Source organism: Oncorhynchus keta, chromosome 18 (genome assembly GCF_023373465.1).
Source record: "Oncorhynchus keta strain PuntledgeMale-10-30-2019 chromosome 18, Oket_V2, whole genome shotgun sequence".
NCBI lineage: Eukaryota > Metazoa > Chordata > Actinopteri > Salmoniformes > Salmonidae > Oncorhynchus > Oncorhynchus keta.
In genome coordinates, this window is record NC_068438.1 from 17,731,051 (window position 1) to 17,752,718 (window position 21,668).

A 21,668-nucleotide genomic window follows, 5' to 3' on the forward strand; every position below is an offset into this window, starting at 1 on the left:
GAGACATTCTGACTGGGGGAGAATGGGGAGAGATGAGTGGTGTAGAGAGAGAGAGACATTCTGACTGGGGGAGAATGGGGAGAGATGAGTGGTGTAGAGAGAGAGAGACATTCTGACTGGGGGAGAATGGGGAGAGATGAGTGGTGTAGAGAGAGAGAGACATTCTGACTGGGGGAGAATGGGGAGATAAGATGTAGAGAGAGAGACATTCTGACTGGGGGAGAATGGGGAGAGATGAGTGGTGTAGAGAGAGAGAGACATTCTGACTGGGGGAGAATGGGGAGAGATGAGTGGTGTAGAGAGAGAGAGACATTCTGACTGGGGGAGAATGGGGAGAGATGAGTGGTGTAGAGAGAGAGAGACATTCTGACTGGGGGAGAATGGGGAGAGATGAGAGGTGTAGAGAGAGAGAGAGACATTCTGACTGGGGGAGAATGGGGAGAGATGAGTGGTGTAGAGAGAGAGAGACATTCTGACTGGGGGAGAATGGGGAGAGATGAGTGGTGTAGAGAGAGAGAGACATTCTGACTGGGGGAGAATGGGGAGAGATGAGTGGTGTAGAGAGAGAGAGACATTCTGACTGGGGGAGAATGGGGAGAGATGAGTGGAGCATCAGATTAGCAGAGGGAAGAGAGAAAGTTCAGGGGTGTGGAGAGAGGTAGAGGCACCCTGACCGTGCCTGACAGCTGTCGGAACAGAATGCTCTGTTTAGGAAACATCTGACAGCTTGAAGACCTGGGTGATGAGAGAGACGGATGGAGGGAGGTAGGGAGGAAGGACACAGATTGAGGAAGTCACTGCATGGCTCTTAGCACTGCTAAACTCTGCAGGATAGAGTAAATCAACAACAACTAATGATATTGGGCTCTGGTCAAAAGTAGTGCACTATGTAGGGAATAAGGTGCAATTTGGGGATGCATGAATAGAGACATTAATCAACTGTGTGCCAGCAGACTAGAACACTCAATACTTCCCTTTCTGATGGTGTTGACATCAGCCTGTTGTTCATGTTCTCTCTCACATTCAGCTAGCTGCCTTCTCCACTCAGATTTTCTGTACAAAGCTATGCAATGCTATGCATTACATGTCAGTCAACGACACATATCCCATATCACATATTTCAGATGATTGTCCTGGGTTAGACCCATTGGGTCATAATGTAAGCCTAGTATGTGGAATATGTAGAATGAGGAATATACATGTGTATTGGTATAAGAAATGATTATTATTATGAATTTGTATGTGTAATATGTCCTTATACAGTAGGCCTATTTAGCAGTGTTGGGGAATAGTGAACTACATGCAGTTCAACTTTGCAGTAGCTTGGTGGTAGTTAAACTAAATTGAAATCTAGGTAGTGGTTTCAGTAGTTAATAATTGTTTTGCCATGTAGCTGTGTAGTAAACTACTGGAACTACACTCTACTTTTTTTGAAAAAATAAAATAAAATATGGATGATGTCGGCAAGGATTTCCTTTCTTTTTCGGCATCAGACCTGTCTAAATCTCACTTAAAACATACAGTATGGGTTTGTTTTTAATAGGCTAAACCACACATTCTGACAACATCTGACCCCAGAGGGATCTATTCTTGCAATTTGTAGTCTGACATTTCAGATTTAGATATGATAATTTTTTACGAAGTAGTTTTGTGAACTACTTTCTCAAAGTAACTTTAGTTAAGTAAACTATATTTTTCTTAAGGTTAGCTTTAGTGTAACTTCACTTATTCCAGTGAGAAGTTATTGGTACTGTAGCGTAAACTATATTTTCAGAATAGCTTCTCCAACACTGCTAGTTAGTAACAATGTTCTGGTGTTATATTTATCTATTAACTTAAACAGGTGATTCCATTTTGATTAAACATTTATTTTACAAAATTAAGGTATTTAAAAGGTATTTATATATATACGGTGATTGACAGATTAAGATTAGAGTGTCTAGTTTGAGAAATCGACGCCTCACAAGTCCTCAACTGGCAGCTTCGGGATGCTGGCATTCTAGGCAGAGTTCCTCTGTCCAGTGTCTATGTTCTTTTGCCCGTCTTAATCTTGTCTTTTTATTGGCCAGTCTGAGATATGTATTTTTCTTTGCAACTCTGCCTAGAAGGCCAGCATCCCGGAGTCACCTCTTCACTGTTGACGTTGAGACTGGTGTTTTACGGGTACTATTTAATGAAGCTGCCAGTTGAGGACTTGTGAGGCGTCTGTTTCTCAAACTAGACACTCTAATGTACTAGTCCTCTTACTCAGTTGTGCACCGGGGCCTCCCACTCCTCCTCTTTCTATTCTGGTTAGAGACAGTTTGTGCTGTTCTATGAAAGGAGTAGTACACAGCATTGTACGAGATCTTCAGTTTCTTGGCAATTTCTCGCATGGAATATCCTTCATTTCTCAGAACAAGAATAGACTGACAAGTTTCAGAAGAAAGTGCTTTGTTTCAAGCCATTTTGAGCCTGTAATTGAACCCACAAATGTTGATGCTCCAGATACTCAACTAGTCTAAAGAAGGCCAGTTTTATTGCTTCTTTAATCAGAATAACCATTTTCAGCTGTGCTAACATAAGGGTTTTCTAATGACCAATTAGCCTTTTAAAATGATCAACTTGGATTAGGTAACACAATGTGCCTTTGGAACACATGAGTGATAGTTGCTGATAATGGGCCTCTGTACACCTATGTAGATATTCCATTAAAAATCTGCCATTTCCAGCTACAATAGTCATTTACAACATTAACAATGTCTACACTGTATTTCTGATCAATTTCATGTTATTTTAATGGACAAAAAATGTGCTTTTCTTTCAAAAATGTCTAAGTGACCCCAAACTTTTGAACGTGGTGTATACCATAGATGGCTTTGCCATGAACCAGAAGCTACCCGAAACGATCAATTCTATTACACCACAAGAGGGAGCTCGAACATGTTTCCTTAAACTCTACCCTATATTGGTTTTTATACAGATATAATCCTCTATTTTAGGATATAATGTGTAAACTATTTGATGCAAATCGAAATGTTTTGTAAAAATATATTCATGAAATGCTGATGGAGATTCGTTATGTTAATGTAGCATAGTTAAATCCTATTTATTGATATACTGTGTTGACTTGTTATATATAGAATGTTGATGGAGATTCGTTATGTTAATGTAGCATAGTTAAATCCTATTTATTGATATACTGTGTTGACTTGTTATATATAGGCTTATTATTGCAATAAAACCGACTTACCAACAACGTTTCCACTGCTGTTGAAGAGGTCCAATTAAGCCTAATATGTTTTGGACATTTGTGTTTAGACCTACTGTCAACTAATTACAAAAGAAAGAGATTCAAGGGGCAATCTATGATTGCTATATCCATTTGTGGACTTTTAAATACCCATATGCCTATCTATTTATATACCCATTGATTCTTTGAAAAAAACTATGTATACATGCCTCGACCTTAGTTAAATTGTTTTAAAATATAAGCTTGTTTTACTCCTTTGTTTGTAAACAAAATAATTGTAAACAAACACTGTATCGCCTCGAAACATGGTTAAAACGATCATTTTGATCTCATGGATGGTCCGTCTTTGTACCCATAGCTGTCTATGAAATTTGAGTGGTTAAATGTATCCATCCCCATCACGCAGCTATTTACGAAATCAGTGGCGGGGGTGCCCGATTGCTTTGTCATTTAAGGTAAAGTGGTTTATTAAGGCCTACCTGACTGCACACATCATTCCTATTCAAGTTTAAATGTATTTTTCGGTAGAATTTCGCACCTTATTCGCACCTTATTAAACCTGCTTCTTCAAATCCAACCCATGCGCGAGCGTTTTCGGGTTTTGATTGACGTCTTTCCCTTCCATTCAAAAATCAATAAACTCATTCCAGCCTAAATATCCTCCAATCGGCGGACGAGAGGGCGTATCTCTCACTCTGGGGCTCCAAGTGCATGAAGTTTATCCTGAACCGAAGAGAGCAGCGGAGAGAGAGAGAATGGTACACCTCAGCGCGGATGCGAGTGAGATATTTATCAACACTCATTTTATACTCTCATAACTTTAGCTGAACTGCTCGTATTTCTTTCTGGATTTTATGTGCAAAATTCTACGCATCTTTGCATTGGCTTCTCTCTCCAAATGGCTTGGATTATTCCTCCGCTGTTGCAACGCCAAGGGACTGGTACTGGCGCTGTTGTTTTGCTCTCTGCTTTGATCGCGGTGATTGTGACAGAGGACTCCGCTGCGCAGGTTTTCGACAGTTATGGATTATCATACGCGTTGAGATCGGAGCTGTCAGAGGATGCTATATTGGTGGCCAACAATGGAATACGCGTGCCTTTCGGGAGAGCAGTGTTCATTGATCCTATCAATGATCTGGTAATTCAAGTACAACCGGGAGACAGATGTAGTATAACGGTTCTGGATAACGACCCGCTCTCCCAAAGGCCAGGGCAGCTCTCTCCCAAAAAGTTTCCCTGTGAATTTGGTCCCAATGACGTAAAGTATTCTCACTTCGGGTCCAGGAGCCCCCCGCTGGATAGGGTGAGGCTACAGCTCAGATATGACACTCATACCGACACCATAATCATCCCGTTTATGATGGAAGTGGAGGTGGTTTTCACACAGTTGGAAGTGTTAACCAGAAACATGCCTCTGACTGTTGACAAACTGCTTGGCACTAGTAACCCCATTGACAGTAAGATTCTGGAGTTCACCTATGATAGAAGTGAACATCAGTGTAAAATAACGTCTCTCTCTAGTGGCAGTGCATTACCCAGGTATGGAAAACTTGTGGACGAGGGAAAACTTGGAAAAATGGTGGACTGTGACAAATTTATTAAAATGAATACCCGCTATCAGCACACTTTTGCACACAAATCACCCAATAGAGATTATTTCCCAATGATTGTGGAATTACAAGATAAAGAGGGTAATCTGCTGAAGCAGGAGTTTTTCCAGGTGATGGTGCGTATAAAGGATGGAGAGGAGAACACGGCTCCTAAACCCAGCTTCGTGGCCATGATGATGATGGAGGTGGATCAGTTTGTCATGACAGCCATCACCCCTGACATGCTGGCTGCTGAGGACATTGAGTCTAACCCTGACAACCTTATCTTCAACATCACCTCCCCCCTCTCCTTCGAGGAGGGGTACATAGTCAGTACAGATGACCGGAACCTGCCCATCACCTCTTTCTACCAGGGAGACCTCAAAGAACTAAAGATAGCCTACAAGCCTCCGTCTGTGGACTCTGAGACAGAACGTATCTTCCAGATAGAGTTTGAGGTGGTGGACACTGAGGGGGCTGTGTCTGATCCATTCGCCTTCATGATTGTAGTGAAACCTATGAACACGCTTGCTCCAGTAGTCACCAGGAATACTGGTCAGCTTCTCTACGAGGGTCAGTCCAGACCACTGTCCAGCTCTCACAACCTAGAGGTCAGTGACGAGGACAACCTGGATGATGTCAAGATCACGGTGGTCGACGGGCTGCGGCATGGACAGCTGACAGTGCTCGGGTCACGCAGGAAGTTCTTCGCCCCGGCTGATCTGGACGGGGGCGTGGTCATCTACCAGCACGACGGCAGCGACACGTACAGCGACAACATTATATTCCGGATGACGGATGGGAAGCACGAGGTGGAGTTCCTGTTTCCCCTGACAATCGTTCCCACGGATGATGAGCCGCCCATTATCAATGCCAACACGGGGTTAATCCTCTTCAAGAACCAGATGATGCTCATTTCGCCACTCACACTCAGCGCTGCAGACATCGACTCTGAGGACTCCACTATCAGGTTCACCATAGAGGCACCGTTCTCGCCTATAGGGGAGGTGCTGCTGAGGCAGTCAGAGGCCCCAGAGGACCCCTCCACCTGGAAATTCAACGCTGAGGATGAGCTGTATGAGAAAGAGGTTACAGAGTGGCTGCAGCAGGATATCACAGATGGGAAACTGTTCTACAGACACACAGGGCCTCACAGCACTGACACAGTCATGGACCAGTTTGTATTCCGGGTCCAGGATGATAATGACCCCCCTAACCAATCAGAACAGAGCTCGTTTATCATCAAGATTCTGCCTGTGGATGACATCCCCCCTGAGCTGTATCCTGGTACCACCCTCCAGATGACCGTACATGAGTACCAGCTCACCTACTTCCGGAAGAAGTTTCTCCGCTACACTGACCTGGACTCGGAGGACAGAGATCTGAAGTACACCATCACCCAGCCCCCGACAGACACAGACGAGAACAGCCCTGTGGTACTGGGCACTATTGTGTTAACAGAGAGTCCAGACACTGTAGTGACTGAGTTTACTCAGGCTCAGGTCAACCACCATAAGATATCATACAACCCACCTGACCTGGAGCTGGGGATCACAGCCCACGTTCTGCAGGTCCAGTACACAGTGGAGGATACGTCAGGGAACACTGTCACCGGAACGTTCTCTATATTCCTGCAGCCTGTCGACAACAAGCCGCCTCAGATAACTAACACCGGCTTCACTATATTCGAGCGGGGAACACACAAAATCACCAGAGCTGAGCTGCATACTGTGGACTTAGACACGGACAGTAGCCAGATCTCCTTCACTCTAACTCAGCCCCCTCAACACGGCACGGTCCAGTACACCTTCACCGACCTGACCAAAGGAGACGCTTTCAACCTGTTGGACATCGCTAACGACAGGATCTCCTACATCCACAACGGAGACGAGTCCACCAGCGACTTCTTCCAGCTGGATGTCAGTGACGGCGTCCATGTTGTGACCATCACCATCAGGGTTACCGTGAAGCCCATTGATGACGAGACCCCGACCATCAGCCTGCCGGCCGGAACCATTGGTTCCTACATTGACGTCCTGGAGAACGGAGCCACTGAGATCACGACTAAAGTCATCCAGGGGCGGGACGAGGACACAGACGACCTCCGTTTGACCTTCATCCTGGAGGACCCACCGGTTTTCGGGGAGATTCTGGTGAACGGGGTCCAATCAGGAAGCTTCACCCAGGCTGACGTCATCAACGGACTGGTGGTGTACGCCCACACCAGTGGAGAGATCGGCCTCAACACTAAATACGACTACTTTAATCTGACGCTGACAGACATGTCTGATGAGTGGACAGTAGGGGGCAACAGGGTCACGGGGGTCAGGGTTCAGATCACCATCCTCCCCATGGACAGCCAGGCTCCAGAGGTGTTTGTAGGCCCACAGTTCACTGTCGTAGAGGGAGAGAAGAATGTGATAGAGATTTTTCACATTAGCGCTGATGATATTGACACTCCTAATGATGACCTGCTTTGTACCATCATCGTCCAGCCCACGTCAGGCTACGTGGAGAACATCTCCCCGGCCCCAGGCTCAGAGAAGTCCAGGTCTGGGACTGCGATCAGTGCATTCACCATCAAGGACATCAGACAAAACCACATTTACTACGTCCAAAGCATCCATAAAAGAGTGGAGCCGGTAGAGGACAGGTTCACGTTCAGATGCTCCGACGGCATTAACTTCTCCGAGAGACATTTCTTCCCCATCGCTATCATCCCGTCCAACGATGAGAAGCCAGAGATCTATATGAGGGAGTTTGTCGTCATGGAAGGGATGAATATTGTCATCGATACGCCCATCCTGAACGGAGCCGACGTGGACATCCCCTCGGACGAACTCACTTTCATCATCACCAAACCACCAAAGCACGGCTTCGTCCTCAACCAGCTGACAACCGGCACCGTCACAGTCACCAACTTCACCCTGGACCAGATCAGGGAAGCCTCCAGTATAGTGTATGAACACGATGACTCTGAGACCAACGAGGACAGCTTTGACGTAATCCTGACGGACGGTAAATATACTGTGGAGAAGACCATCATTGTTATGATCATCCCTGTAGATGACGAGACACCCAGGATGGCCATCAATGACGGTTTGGAAATAGAGATAGGAGACGTTAAAGTGATCGATAATAATGTTTTAAAAGCCACCGACCTGGACTCTGAGGATAGTACTCTGACGTACGTTGTTCGCTACGGGCCGGGCCAGGGGTTGTTACAGAGGAGAACCCCTTACGGGACGTTAGAGAACATCACAGTGGGGATGAACTTCACCCAGTACCAGGTAGACCAGGCTCTCATCGTCTATATCCACAACGGGCAGGAAGGAATCCGGGACCTTATCAAGTTTGACGTGACGGACGGGATCAACCCTCTGATCGACAGGTGCTTCATTTTTACAAATGTGTTTATTGAGGTTTTCTAAAATACAAACAATACACTACAGCTACAAATAGAATAAACAACTTGAAAAAAAATGATGATGATTGTTGCTAGGTATGACATTTCAGTTTGTCAGGGTGCCTCCTAATGGATCGTCTTGCAATTATTTGTTTTGTTTATTGGTTATATTCTTTTTGTCTTTTGACAGGTACTTCTACGTGACGGTGGGTGGTATCGACGTGGTGTTCCCTGACGTGGTCAGTAAGGGGGTCTCTCTGAAAGAAGGAGGTAGAGTAACGTTGACCACAGACCTGCTCAGCACCAGCGACCTCAACAGTCCCGACGAACACCTGGTGTTCACCATCACCAGAGCCCCACAGAGAGGCCATCTGGAGTGTACTGACGGCCCTGGCATGCCCATCTCCTCCTTTACCCAGCTCCAGCTAGCTGGGAGCAAGGTACTTCGATCTTGTGTTTTTTTCCCTTTATGTTATTCTCAACAATTTGTTTAAATACTCATGATTTTATCATTTGTTTTCTGTAAAGATTTTCAATGGCTTATTGTTTTGTCTTTTCATGTGTGCAATTTTTTATAATAATAAAGGTGTACTACATCCACACGGCCGATGATGAGGTGAAGATGGACAGCTTTGAGTTCGAGGTCACCGACGGTTACAACCCTGTGTTCCGCACGTTCCGTGTCTCCATCACCGACGTGGACAACAAGAAACCGGTTCTAACGGTTCACAGCCTGGTGGTTAACGAGGGAGAGAACAAACTCATCACACCCTTCGAGCTGACCGCAGAGGACCGCGACACGGCTGACCCCCTCCTGAAGTTCACAGTCACCCAGGTCCCTGTCCACGGTCGCCTCCTCTTCAACAACACCCGCCCCGTCACCTCCTTCACCAAACAGGACCTGAACGAGAACCTCATCAGCTACAAACACGACGGTACTGAGTCCTCCAAGGATTCCTTCTCCTTTACCGTGACTGACGGAACGCACACCGACTTCTACGTGTTCCCAGACACCGTGTTCGAGACGCGGCGCCCCCAGATGATGAAGATCACGGTCCTGTCGGTGGATAACGGGGTGCCCCAGATCGTGGTGAATAAAGGGGGGCCCACCCTGAGGGTGTTAGAGACGGGTCACCTGGGGTTCCTCATCACCTCTAAGACTCTTAAGGCCGAGGACAGGGATAGTCTTCAGCTATCTGTCACCTTTAAGATCACCGTGGGACCAGAACATGGATACCTCATCAACCTGGGTACAGGCAACGCTACCGTCACCACATTCACTCAAGGTAAGACGACCGTTACTTTAAATAAAAAGTTATACTCTACTATACTTTAGTCTTTTACAAGTACAATATAACTTTATTGTCCAATGTGTTTTTTTTTCATTCTTCATAAGCTGTTGAGTAATTCTCACTTAGAGCTGTAGCGCTGTTGCCCTTATAATGGATTAAGAGCTTACTTACCTGTATAATGGTACTATGTAACTACTGTAGTATGGTCATTGGCTGCAACTGCACAGTGGTGTTCAGGAATTAAGCTTAATTTGACAGATAAATCTTTTGTCCTTCTAGAGGTGTTTTTGAATGGTGTTCAACAATTTCTTCAAACAGAAAGATAGGTTTTCACAGGGCAGTGGTTTCTCCTACCCCAAACCTCATCTAGTAATCTTCTACAGGGTATTATAGCTCTTGAGTAAATACCAGCAGATTTGACCTTACATGAAGGTAGGGGGCCACAGACATGAAGAATAGAGAGTGAGAACATGAATACCCTGTCTGAGAGTGAGGGAGGCAGAGAGAGAGAGAGGGAGGCAGAGAGAGAGAGAGAGGCAAAGAGAGAGAGAGAGAGGGAGGCAGAGAGAGAGAGTGAGGGAGGCAGAGAGAGAGAGGGAGGCAGAGAGAGAGAGAGAGATGTGTTAACTTCACTCACAGGGACAGCAGGCCAATGTTTGTTTAAGCCGCAGATATAGCTACAGTATAGAACAACTACATACATACAGCCCAGTCTACAGTACAAATGAAAAGGTAGGGTAAATAAATAGTAACACAGTCAGTAAGGAATGTATGAATTATATCGATCTCTATATGCCTGCATCCCAAATGGCATTTTATTCCATATATAGTGCACTTCTATGGGCTCTGGTAAAAAGTAGTGCACTATACAGTATAGGAAATAGGGTGCCATTTGGGTTGACGTAGACCCATTCTCTCCTTTATTTACTGACCCCCATTCATCCCCATTCTCCTCCCACTGTTTTCTCCTTCTGCAGACCTGTTAAATATTTCAGGCAGATCCATCGCTGGTAAACAGACAGTAAATAACTCTAGCTTATCCGGCATAGCCGGCGGCAGTGTCCCAAAACTGGCTTTCCATTTTTATGAGCCGGCCGCTTTGAAGGGAAATGTTTTGACATTAAATATAGAAGACAGCAGTAATACACCTCACACCCTCCTCCCTGATAGCAGCCTCCCGACCTATCAAGAAGCCACTCCAGAACCAACCCTCCTCCTAGACAGTATCAGTCTTAAGAACCCACTCCAGCATAGCGTTGTTAGCGGATGCGGCAGACAGACGTGATGTGATGTGGAGTAGCTTCTGCAGTCCGCCTCTTCTTTATGGCCCCTGTCTTTCAGCAGACTAATAGATAGACAGACACTAAGCAGCCTGAGTTAATTCAGCTCTTCTCTCCTGTGTTCTTCTTCTTTATTACCGGTGAGGCTTTATCCATTTAAGTTGTCCAACAGTGTATAAATCAAATCCAATGTTATTTGTCACATGCGCCGAATACAACAGCAGTAGACCTTACGGTGAAATGCTTACTCACACCCCTTAACCAACAATGCTTTAAGAAGTTTAAAGAAAAATAAGTGTTAAGTAAAACATGTCAAATATAAAAAATGAAAAAAAAAAATTAAACAGCAGCAGTAAAATAACAATAGCAGGCTATATACAGGGGATACCGGTACAGAGTCAATGTGGAGGCTATATACAGGGGGTACCGGTACAGAGTCAATGTGGAGGCTATATACAGGGGGTACCGGTGCAGAGTCAATGTGGAGGCTATATACAGGGGTACCGGTACAGAGTCAATGTGGAGGCTATATACAGGGGTTACCGGTACAGAGTCAATGTGGAGGCTATATACAGGGGGTACCGGTACAGAGTCAATGTGGAGGCTATATACAGGGGATACCGGTACAGAGTCAATGTGGAGGCTATATACAGGGGGTACCGGTACAGAGTCAATGTGGAGGCTATATACAGGGGGTACCGGTACAGAGTCAATGTGGAGGCTATATACAGGGGGTACCGGTACAGAGTCAATGTGGAGGCTATATACAGGGGATACCGGTACAGAGTCAATGTGGAGGCTATATACAGGGGGTACCGGTACAGAGTCAATGTGGAGGCTATATACAGGGGGTACCGGTACAGAGTCAATGTGGAGGCTATATACAGGGGATACCGGTACAGAGTCAATGTGGAGGCTATATACAGGGGTACCGGTACAGAGTCAATGTGGAGGCTATATACAGGGGGTACCGGTACAGAGTCAATGTGGAGGCTATATACAGGGGTACCGGTACAGAGTCAATGTGGAGGCTATATACAGGGGATACCGGTACAGAGTCAATGTGGAGGCTATATACAGGGGGTACCGGTACAGAGTCAATGTGCAGAGGCTATATACAGGGGGTACCGGTGCAGAGTCAATGTGAGGATATATACAGGGGGTACCGGTACAGAGTCAATGTGGAGGCTATATACAGGGGGTACCGGTACAGAGTCAATGTGGAGGCTATATACAGGGGGTACCGGTACAGAGTCAATGTGGAGGCTATATACAGGGGGTACCGGTACAGAGTCAATGTGGAGGCTATATACAGGGGGTACCGGTACAGAGTCAATGTGGAGGCTATATACAGGGGGTACCGGTGCAGAGTCAATGTGGAGGCTATATACAGGGGGTACCGGTGCAGAGTCAATGTGGAGGATATATACAGGGGGTACCGGTACAGAGTCAATGTGGAGGCTATATACAGGGGGTACCGGTACAGAGTCAATGTGGAGGCTATATACAGGGGGTACCGGTACAGAGTCAATGTGCAGAGGCTATATACAGGGGGTACCGGTACAGAGTCAATGTGCAGAGGCTATATACAGGGGGTACCAGTACAGAGTCAATGTGCAGAGGCTATATACAGGGGGTACCGGTACAGAGTCAATGCTGAGGCTATATACAGGGGGTACCAGTACAGAGTCAATGTGGAGAGGCTATATACAGGGGGTACCGGTACAGAGTCAATGTGCAGAGGCTATATACAGGGGGTACCGGTACAGAGTCAATGTGGAGAGGCTATATACAGGGGGTACCGGTACAGAGTCAATGTGGAGAGGCTATATACAGGGGGTACCGGTACAGAGTCAATGTGCAGAGGCTATATACAGGGGGTACCGGTACAGAGTCAATGTGGAGAGGCTATATACAGGGGGTACCGGTACAGAGTCAATGTGGAGAGGCTATATACAGGGGGTACCGGTACAGAGTCAATGTGGAGAGGCTATATACAGGGGGTACCGGTACAGAGTCAATGTGGAGAGGCTATATACAGGGGGTACCGGTACAGAGTCAATGTGCAGAGGCTATATACAGGGGGTACCGGTACAGAGTCAATGTGCAGAGGCACTGGTTGTTGAGTTAATGGAGGTAATATGTTCATGTAGGTAGAGTTAAAGTCACTATACATAGATAATAAACAGAGAGTAGCAGCAACGTAAAAGCGGGGTCTGGGTAGCCCTTTGATTAGCTTTTCATGAGTCTTATGGCTTGGGGGTAGAAGCTGTTATTAAGAAGCCTTTTGGACCTAGACTTGGCACTCCGGTACCGCTTGCCGTGCAGTAGCAGAGAGAACAGTCTATGACTAGGGTGGCTGGAGTCTTTGACAATTGTTAGGGCCTTCCTCTGACGCCGCCTGGTTTAGAGGCCCTGGTTGGCAGGAAGCTTGGCTCCAGTGATGTACTGGGCCGTACGCACTACCCTCTGTAGTGCCTTACGGTCTGAGGCCAAGCAGTTGCCACACCAGGCAGGTAGGTTGTAGTAGTTCAGTGATATGATATGTGGAAGTAGTCTTAAGCCACATCAGACAAGCTATAATAGAGAACAACTGTTCATCACAGATATGCATATCAAATGAAATGTTGTATTGTATTATGTACCCTGCCTACCTTATCAGTGTCATTCCTTTTCTCAATCTTTCTTAAGTCTATTAGGCAACATGCAAGGCATGAACTATACATTCAAGCGCAATATGTTTCTAGACGAGTAGAAGAGTAAATGACATCAATCTGATTTTCTTTTTCAGCTGAAGTTGATGACATGAAGATTTGCTACGTGCTAAGAGATGGTCACAATGCTACGAGCGACATATTCTTTTTCTCCATTGAGGACAATGGTAGGTCATTCTATAAATGTTTTACTGATGGTACTTGTTTACATCAAATAATACCACATCTAACTATTTTAATTGTTGAGAGGCTTTTTTTGAGCCAACATTGTGGATGGAGGATTTTCCAGTTGTAGCCTTAATCTTTTCAGTGAAGGAGAAAATCTAAGCTGCAGTAGATGAGTGCATTGGCATGAATGGGGCTCTAGATAGTGGTATAGAACCGAGCAGCAGGTAATCCCTTTAAACTACAACAGCAGTATATAAAACAATGTTGACGTCCCCCCCGCTTGAAGTTCTGCTTGAGTGAGGCCAGAAATCTGTTTAAAACATGTCGACAACATTTTCTTGAAGGCAGGAACTGTTCTTTGAGGCAGGAAGGAATCTTCAGTTGTTCCAGCAGCTTGTTGGGGCATGATTTTATCACGTTTAGCATGTAGGCCTACAGCACTGTGAGGTTTCTCCAAGGGGGATGTGGAAGCAGGCTGGAATTGTATACGTACAGTATGTTGGATCATTATGTAGCACGAGTCCAGTTCACAGGACACCTGTTGAACACCTCTCAGCAATGTAATAAAAGTAACATTCATTGGGCCACTTGAATTAGCCGAAAAATAATCTCACCTTGAGCTTGGTCTGCGATGAGAGGCATTGTCTGCGATGAGAGATAGTGGTTACGTCCCAAATTGCACCTTATTCCCCACATAGGGCAATACTTTTGGCCCTGGTGAAAAGTACTATATAGAGAATAGGGTGCCGTGTGAGGCGGTGTAAATGGTGTTGGATGCGGCTGGTGCTTCGTGATTAGTTTAAGTAGAGTGGCTGACAGTGTGTTCTTTCTTCTGCTCTTCTACGGCCGTGACGGTCTGATGGAATACAAAGAGGACCTCAGACAAGGGCCTCTTTTCCCACAGGCTCTTCTCTGGGCCTCTGAACACCTCCTGTACACCCCCCCCCCCAACCCCACCCACCCTTACCCTCGACCTGGGAGTAATCAGGGGGTTCAGTGAGGCTCAGTGAGGTAATACACAGGCTATTACATCAGGGGGGGTCAGTGAGGTAATACACAGGCTATTACATCAGGGGGGTCTGTGAGGTAATACACAGGCTATTACATCAGGGGGGTCAGTGAGGTAATACACAGGTTATTACATCAGGGGGTTCAGTGAGGTAATACACAGGCTATTACATCAGGGGGTTCAGTGAGGTAATACACAGGTTATTACATCAGGGGGTTCAGTGAGATAATACACAGGTTATTACATCAGGGGGTTCAGTGAGGTAATACACAGGCTATTACATCAGGGGGTTCAGTGAGGTAATACACAGGCTATTACATCAGGGGGGTCAGTGAGGTAATACACAGGTTATTACATCAGGGGGGTCAGTGAGGTAATACACAGGTTATTACATCAGGGGGTTCAGTGAGGTAATACACAGATTATTACATCAGGGGGGTCAGTGAGGTAATTAATACACAGGTTATTACATCAAGGGGTTCAGTGAGGTAATACACAGGTTATTACATTAGGGGGTTCAGTGAGGTAAAACACAGGCTATTACATCATGGGGTTCAGTGAGGTAATACACAGGCTATTCCATCAGAGGGGTCAGTGAGGTAATAAACAGGTTATTACATCAGGGGGTTCAGTGAGGTAATACACAGGCTATTACATCAGGGGGTTCAGTGAGGTAATACACAGGTTATTACATCAGGGGGGTCAGTGGGGTAATACACAGGCTATTACATCAGGGGGGTCAGTGAGGTAATACACAGGCTATTACATCAGGGGGTTCAGTGAGGTAATACACAGGCTATTACATCAGGGGGTTCAGTGAGGTAATACACAGGTTATTACATCAGGGGGTTCAGTGAGGTAATACACAGGCTATTACATCAGGGGGGTCAGTGAGGTAATACACAGGCTATTACATCAGGGGGTTCAGCGAGGTAATACACAGGCTATTACATCAGGGGGTTCAGTGAGGTAATACACAGGCTATTACATCAGGGGGTTCAGTGAGGTAATACACAGGTCATTACAGCAATCTGTTACTCTGTGTGTGGCTGCATGAGGATCTTATGGGGGCGTTAACTGGTGACATCCATTCAATCTTCTCTTTGATAAAACCTGCTAGGCATCCCAAAATGGCACCCCATTCCCTATAAAGTGCAATAATTTTGAGGTTTTATCATAGAGAAGATTGAATGGCTTTTTATCATGCTGGTGAAAGTCAAGCCGATTCAGAGTCCTTCCCGTCGCTGTGGAGTCAAGTTCAGTCAATACCTGTATTATCATCTCAGTTGGCTTAAGGTCATGGATCTACCTCTCTCTTTCTCTTCTCTATCAAATCAAACTTTATTTGTCACGTGCGCCGAATACAACAAGTGTAGACTTTACTGTGAAATGCTTACTTACAAACCCTTAACCAACAGTGCAGTTCAAGAGGAGTTAAGAAAATATTTACTAAGTAGACTAAAATAAAAAGTAATAATACAAAGTAACACAGTAAGAATAACAATAACGGGGCTATATACAAGGGGCACCGGTACCGAGTCAGTGTGGAGGCTATATACAAGGGGCACCGGTACCGAGTCAGTGTGGAGGCTATATACAAGGGGCACCGGTACCGAGTCAGTGTGGAGGCTATATACAAGGGGCACCGGTACCGAGTCAGTGTGGAGGCTATATACAAGGGGCACCGGTACCGAGTCAGTGTGGAGGCTATATACAAGGGGCACCGGTACCGAGTCAGTGTGGAGGCTATATACAAGGGGCACCGGTACCGAGTCAGTGTGGAGGCTATATACAAGGGGCACCGGTACCGAGTCAGTGTGGAGGCTATATACAAGGGGCACCGGTACCGAGTCAGTGTGGAGGCTATATACAAGGGGCACCGGTACCGAGTCAGTGTGGAGGCTATATACAAGGGGCACCGGTACCGAGTCAGTGTGGAGGCTATATACAAGGGGCACCGGTACCGAGTCAGTGTGGAGGCTATATACAAGGGGCACCGGTACCGAGTCAGTGTGGAGGCTATATACAAGGGTGCACCGGGGCACCGAGTCAGTGTGGAGGCTATATACAAGGGGCACCGGTACCGAGTCAGTGTGGAGGCTATATACAAGGGGCACCGGTACCGAGTCAGTGTGGAGGCTATATACAAGGGGCACCGGTACCGAGTCAGTGTGGAGGCTATATACAAGGGGCACCGGTCAGTGAGTCAGTGTGGAGGCTATATACAAGGGGCACCGGTACCGAGTCAGTGTGGAGGCTATATACAAGGGGCACCGGTACCGAGTCAGTGTGGAGGCTATATACAAGGGGCACCGGTACCGAGTCAGTGTGGAGGCTATATACAAGGGGCACCGGTACCGAGTCAGTGTGGAGGCTATATACAAGGGGCACCGGTACCGAGTCAGTGTGGAGGCTATATACAAGGGGCACCGGTACCGAGTCAGTGTGGAGGCTATATACAAGGGGGCACCGGGGCACCGGTACCGAGTCAGTGTGGAGGCTATATACAAGGGGCACCGGTACCGAGTCAGTGTGGAGGCTATATACAAGGGGCACCGGTACCGAGTCAGTGTGGAGGCTATATACAAGGGGCACCGGTACCGAGTCAGTGTGGAGGCTATATACAAGGGGCACCGGTACCGAGTCAGTGTGGAGGCTATATACAAGGGGCACCGGTACCGAGTCAGTGTGGAGGCTATATACAAGGGGCACCGGTACCGAGTCAGTGTGGAGGCTATATACAAGGGGCACCGGTACCGAGTCAGTGTGGAGGCTATATACAAGGGGCACCGGTACCGAGTCAGTGTGGAGGCTATATACAAGGGGCACCGGTCAGTGAGTCAGTGTGGAGGCTATATACAAGGGGCACCGGTACCGAGTCAGTGTGGAGGCTATATACAAGGGGCACCGGTACCGAGTCAGTGTGGAGGCTATATACAAGGGGCACCGGTACCGAGTCAGTGTGGAGGCTATATACAAGGGGCACCGGTACCGAGTCAGTGTGGAGGCTATATACAAGGGGCACCGGTACCGAGTCAGTGTGGAGGCTATATACAAGGGGCACCGGTACCGAGTCAGTGTGGAGGCTATATACAAGGGGCACCGGTACCGAGTCAGTGTGGAGGCTATATACAAGGGGCACCGGTACCGAGTCAGTGTGGAGGCTATATACAAGGGGCACCGGTACCGAGTCAGTGTGGAGGCTATATACAAGGGGCACCGGTACCGAGTCAGTGTGGAGGCTATATACAAGGGGCACCGGTACCGAGTCAGTGTGGAGGCTATATACAAGGGGCACCGGTACCGAGTCAGTGTGGAGGCTATATACAAGGGGCACCGGTACCGAGTCAGTGTGGAGGCTATATACAAGGGGCACCGGTACCGAGTCAGTGTGGAGGCTATATACAAGGGGCACCGGTACCGAGTCAGTGTGGAGGCTATATACAAGGGGCACCGGTACCGAGTCAGTGTGGAGGCTATATACAAGGGGCACCGGTACCGAGTCAGTGTGGAGGCTATATACAAGGGGCACCGGTACCGAGTCAGTGTGGAGGCTATATACAAGGGGCACCGGTACCGAGTCAGTGTGGAGGCTATATACAAGGGGCACCGTACCGAGTCAGTGTGGAGGCTATATACAAGGGGCACCGGTACCGAGTCAGTGTGGAGGCTATATACAAGGGGCACCGGTACCGAGTCAGTGTGGAGGCTATATACAAGGGGCACCGGTACCGAGTCAGTGTGGAGGCTATATACAAGGGGCACCGGTACCGAGTCAGTGTGGAGGCTATATACAAGGGGCACCGGTACCGAGTCAGTGTGGAGGCTATATACAAGGGGCACCGGTACCGAGTCAGTGTGGAGGCTATATACAAGGGGCACCGGTACCGAGTCAGTGTGGAGGCTATATACAAGGGGCACCGGTACCGAGTCAGTGTGGAGGCTATATACAAGGGGCACCGGTACCGAGTCAGTGTGGAGGCCGGTACCGAGTCAGTGTGCGGGGGTACAGATTAGTTGAGGTAACTTGTACATGTAGGAAGGGGTGAAGTGACTGCGCATAGATAATAAACAGTGAGTAGCAGCAGTGTACAAAGGGGGGTGTCAATGTTAATTGTCCAGTGTCGATTTTAGGAATTGTTCAGCAGTCTTATGGCTTGGGAGTAGAATCTGTTGATGAGCCTTTTGGTCCTAGATGGTACCGCTTACCCGTGCGGTGGCAGAGAAAACAGTCTCTGACTTGGGTGACTGGAGTCTCTGACAATTTTATGGGCTTTCCTCTGACACCGCCTAGTATATAGGTCTTGGATGGCAGGAAGCTTGGCGTCAGTGATGTACTGGTTTGGTCGCACTACCCTCTGTAGCGCGTTATGGTCAGATGCCGAGCAGTTGCCATACCAGGCGGTGATGCAAACGGTCAGGATGCTCGCGATGGTGCAGCTGTAGGACCTTTTAAGGATCTGGGGACCCATGCCAAATCTTTTCAGTCTCCTGAAGGGGGAAAGGTTTTGTCGTGCCCTCTTCACGACTGTCTTGGTATGTTTGGACCATGATAGTTCGTTGGTGATGTGGACACCAAGGAAGGTGAAACTCTCGACCCACTCCACTACAGCCCCGTCGATGTTAATGGAGGCCTGTTCGGACCGCCTTTTCCTGTAGTCCCACGATCAACTCCTTTGTCTTGCTCACATTGAGGGAGAGGTTGTTGTCCTGACGCCACACTGCCAGTTCTCTGACCTCCTCCCTATAGGCCTTTTCATTGTTGTCGGTGATCAGGCCTACCACTGTTGTATCGTCAGCAAACTTAATTAATGATGTTGTTGGAGTCGTATTTGGCCATACAGTCGTGGGTGAACAGGGAATACAGGAGGGGACTAAGTTCACACCCCTGAGGGGCCCCGTGTTAAGGATTGGAGTGGCAGACGTGTTGTTGCCTACTCTTACCACCTGAGGGCGTCAGGAAGTCCAGGATCCAGTTGCAGAGGGAGGTGTTTAGTCCCAGAGTCCTTAGCTTAGTGATGAGCTTCATGTGCACTATGGTGTTGAACGCTAAGCTGTAGTCAATGAACAGCATTCTCACATAGGTGTTCCTTTTGTCCAGGTGAGAAAGGGCAGTGTGGAGTGCGATTGAGATTGCGTCATCTGTGGATCTGTTGGGGCAGTATGTGAATTGGAGTGGGTCTAGGGTGTCCGGGAGGATGCTGTTGATGTGAGCCTTTCAAAGCACTTTATGGCTACCGATGTGAGTGCCACGGGGCGGTAATCATTTAGGCAGGTTGCCTTCGCTTCCTTGGACACAGGGACTATGATGGTCTGCTTGAAACATGTAGGTATTACAGACTCGGTCAGGGAGAAGTTGTCAGTGAAGATATTCCAGTCTGTCGTAGCAAAACAGTCCTGTAGTGTAGCATCCGTGTCATCTGACAACTTCCATATTGAGCGAGTCACTGGTTCTTCCTGCTTTAGTTTTTGCTTGTAAGCAGGAATCAGGAGGATAGAATTATGGTCAGATTTGCAAAATGGAGGGCGGGAGAGAGCTTTGTATGCATCTCTGTGTGTGGAGTAAAGGTGGTCTAGGATTTTTCTTTCTCTGGTTGCACATGTGACATGCTGGTAAAAATTTGTGCCAGCAAAGGTGTTGGTAAATATATAGATATATAGATAATATAGATGAGAACTCTCTTGGTAGATAGTGTGGTCTACAGCTTATCATAAGGTACTCTACCTCAGACGAGCAATACCTCAAGACTTCTTTAATATTAGACATCACAGAACACACCAGCTGTTATTGACAAATAGACACACACCTCCACCCCTCGTCTTACCAGAGGTAACGTCTCTGTTCTGCTGGTGCATGGAAAATCTCGCTAGCTCTATATTATCCGTATCGTCGTTCAGACACATCTCGGTGAACATAAGAAGTTACAGTTTTTGATGACCTATGATTAAGATTACCCTAGCAACAGGACATCAATTTTATTTTACAATGATTGCACGTTAGCAAGAGGAATGGATTGCAATGGGAGTTTACTCGCTCGCCTATGGATTCTCAGAAGGCTGCCCGATCTGCGGCCCATTTTCCTCCATATTTTCTTCACGCCAGTGGCGTGGATCTGGACCTTCTCTTGCTCCCATTTTCTCTCTCTCTCTCTCTCTCTCTCTCTCTCTCTCTCTCTCTCTCTCTCTCTCTCTCTCTCTCTCTCTCCCTCCCTCTCTCTCTCTCTCTCTCTCTCTCTCTCTCTCTCTCTCTCTCTCTCTCTCTCTCTCTCTCCCTCTCCCTCTCTCTCTCTCTCTCTCTCTCTCTCTCTCTCTCTCTCTCTCTCTCCCTCCCCCTCTCTCTCTCTCTCTCTCTCTCTCTCTCTCTCTCTCTCTCTCTCTCTCTCTCTCCTCCCTCTCTCTCTCCCCCTCTCCCCTCCCTCTCTCTCTCTCTCTCTCTCTCTCTCTCTCTCTCTCTCTCTCTCTCTCTCTCTCCCTCTCTCTCTCTCTCTCTCTCTCTCTCTCTCTCTCTCTCTCTCTCTCTCTCTCTCCTCCCTCTCTCTCTCTCTCTCCGCTCTCTCTCTCTCCTCTCTCTCTCTCTCTCTCTCTCTCTCTCTCTCTCCCTCTCTCCCTCTCTCTCTCCCGCTCTCTCTCTCTCTTTATCTCTCGTTCTCTCTCTCTCTCTCTCTCTCTCTCTCTCTCTCTCTCTCCCTCTCTTCCCCTCTCTCTCTCCCCCTCTCCCTCTCTCTCTCTCTCTCTCTCTCTCTCTCTCTCTCTCTCTCCCTCCCTCTCTCTCTCTCCCCTCCCTCTCTCTCTCTCTCTCTCTCCCTCCCCTCTCTCTCTCTCTCTCTCTCTCTCTCTCTCTCTCTCTCTCTCCCTCCCTCTCTCTCTCTCTCTCTCTCTCTCCCTCTCTCTCTCTCTCTCTCGTTCTCTCTCTCTCTCTCTCTCTCTCTCTCTCTCTCTCTCTCTCCCTCTCTCTCTCCCGCTCTCTCTCTCTCTTTA

At 47.4% G+C, this 21,668-nt stretch overlaps 1 protein-coding gene across 1 annotated transcript in view; it reads left to right on the top strand.

The window, feature by feature from the left end:
* Positions 1-3,968: 3,968 nt before the first annotated feature.
* The window catches only part of LOC118397381 (FRAS1-related extracellular matrix protein 2-like), a 157,345-nt gene continuing 139,645 nt past the window's right edge, over positions 3,969-21,668 (top strand). Inside the window, exons 1-4 of the mRNA XM_052468759.1 lie at positions 3,969-8,212; positions 8,418-8,667; positions 8,814-9,513; positions 13,591-13,680. Coding sequence (XP_052324719.1) covers positions 4,131-8,212; positions 8,418-8,667; positions 8,814-9,513; positions 13,591-13,680 — 5,122 coding nt within the window. The 5' untranslated portion in view covers positions 3,969-4,130. The remainder of the gene's footprint in view (positions 8,213-8,417; positions 8,668-8,813; positions 9,514-13,590; positions 13,681-21,668) is intronic.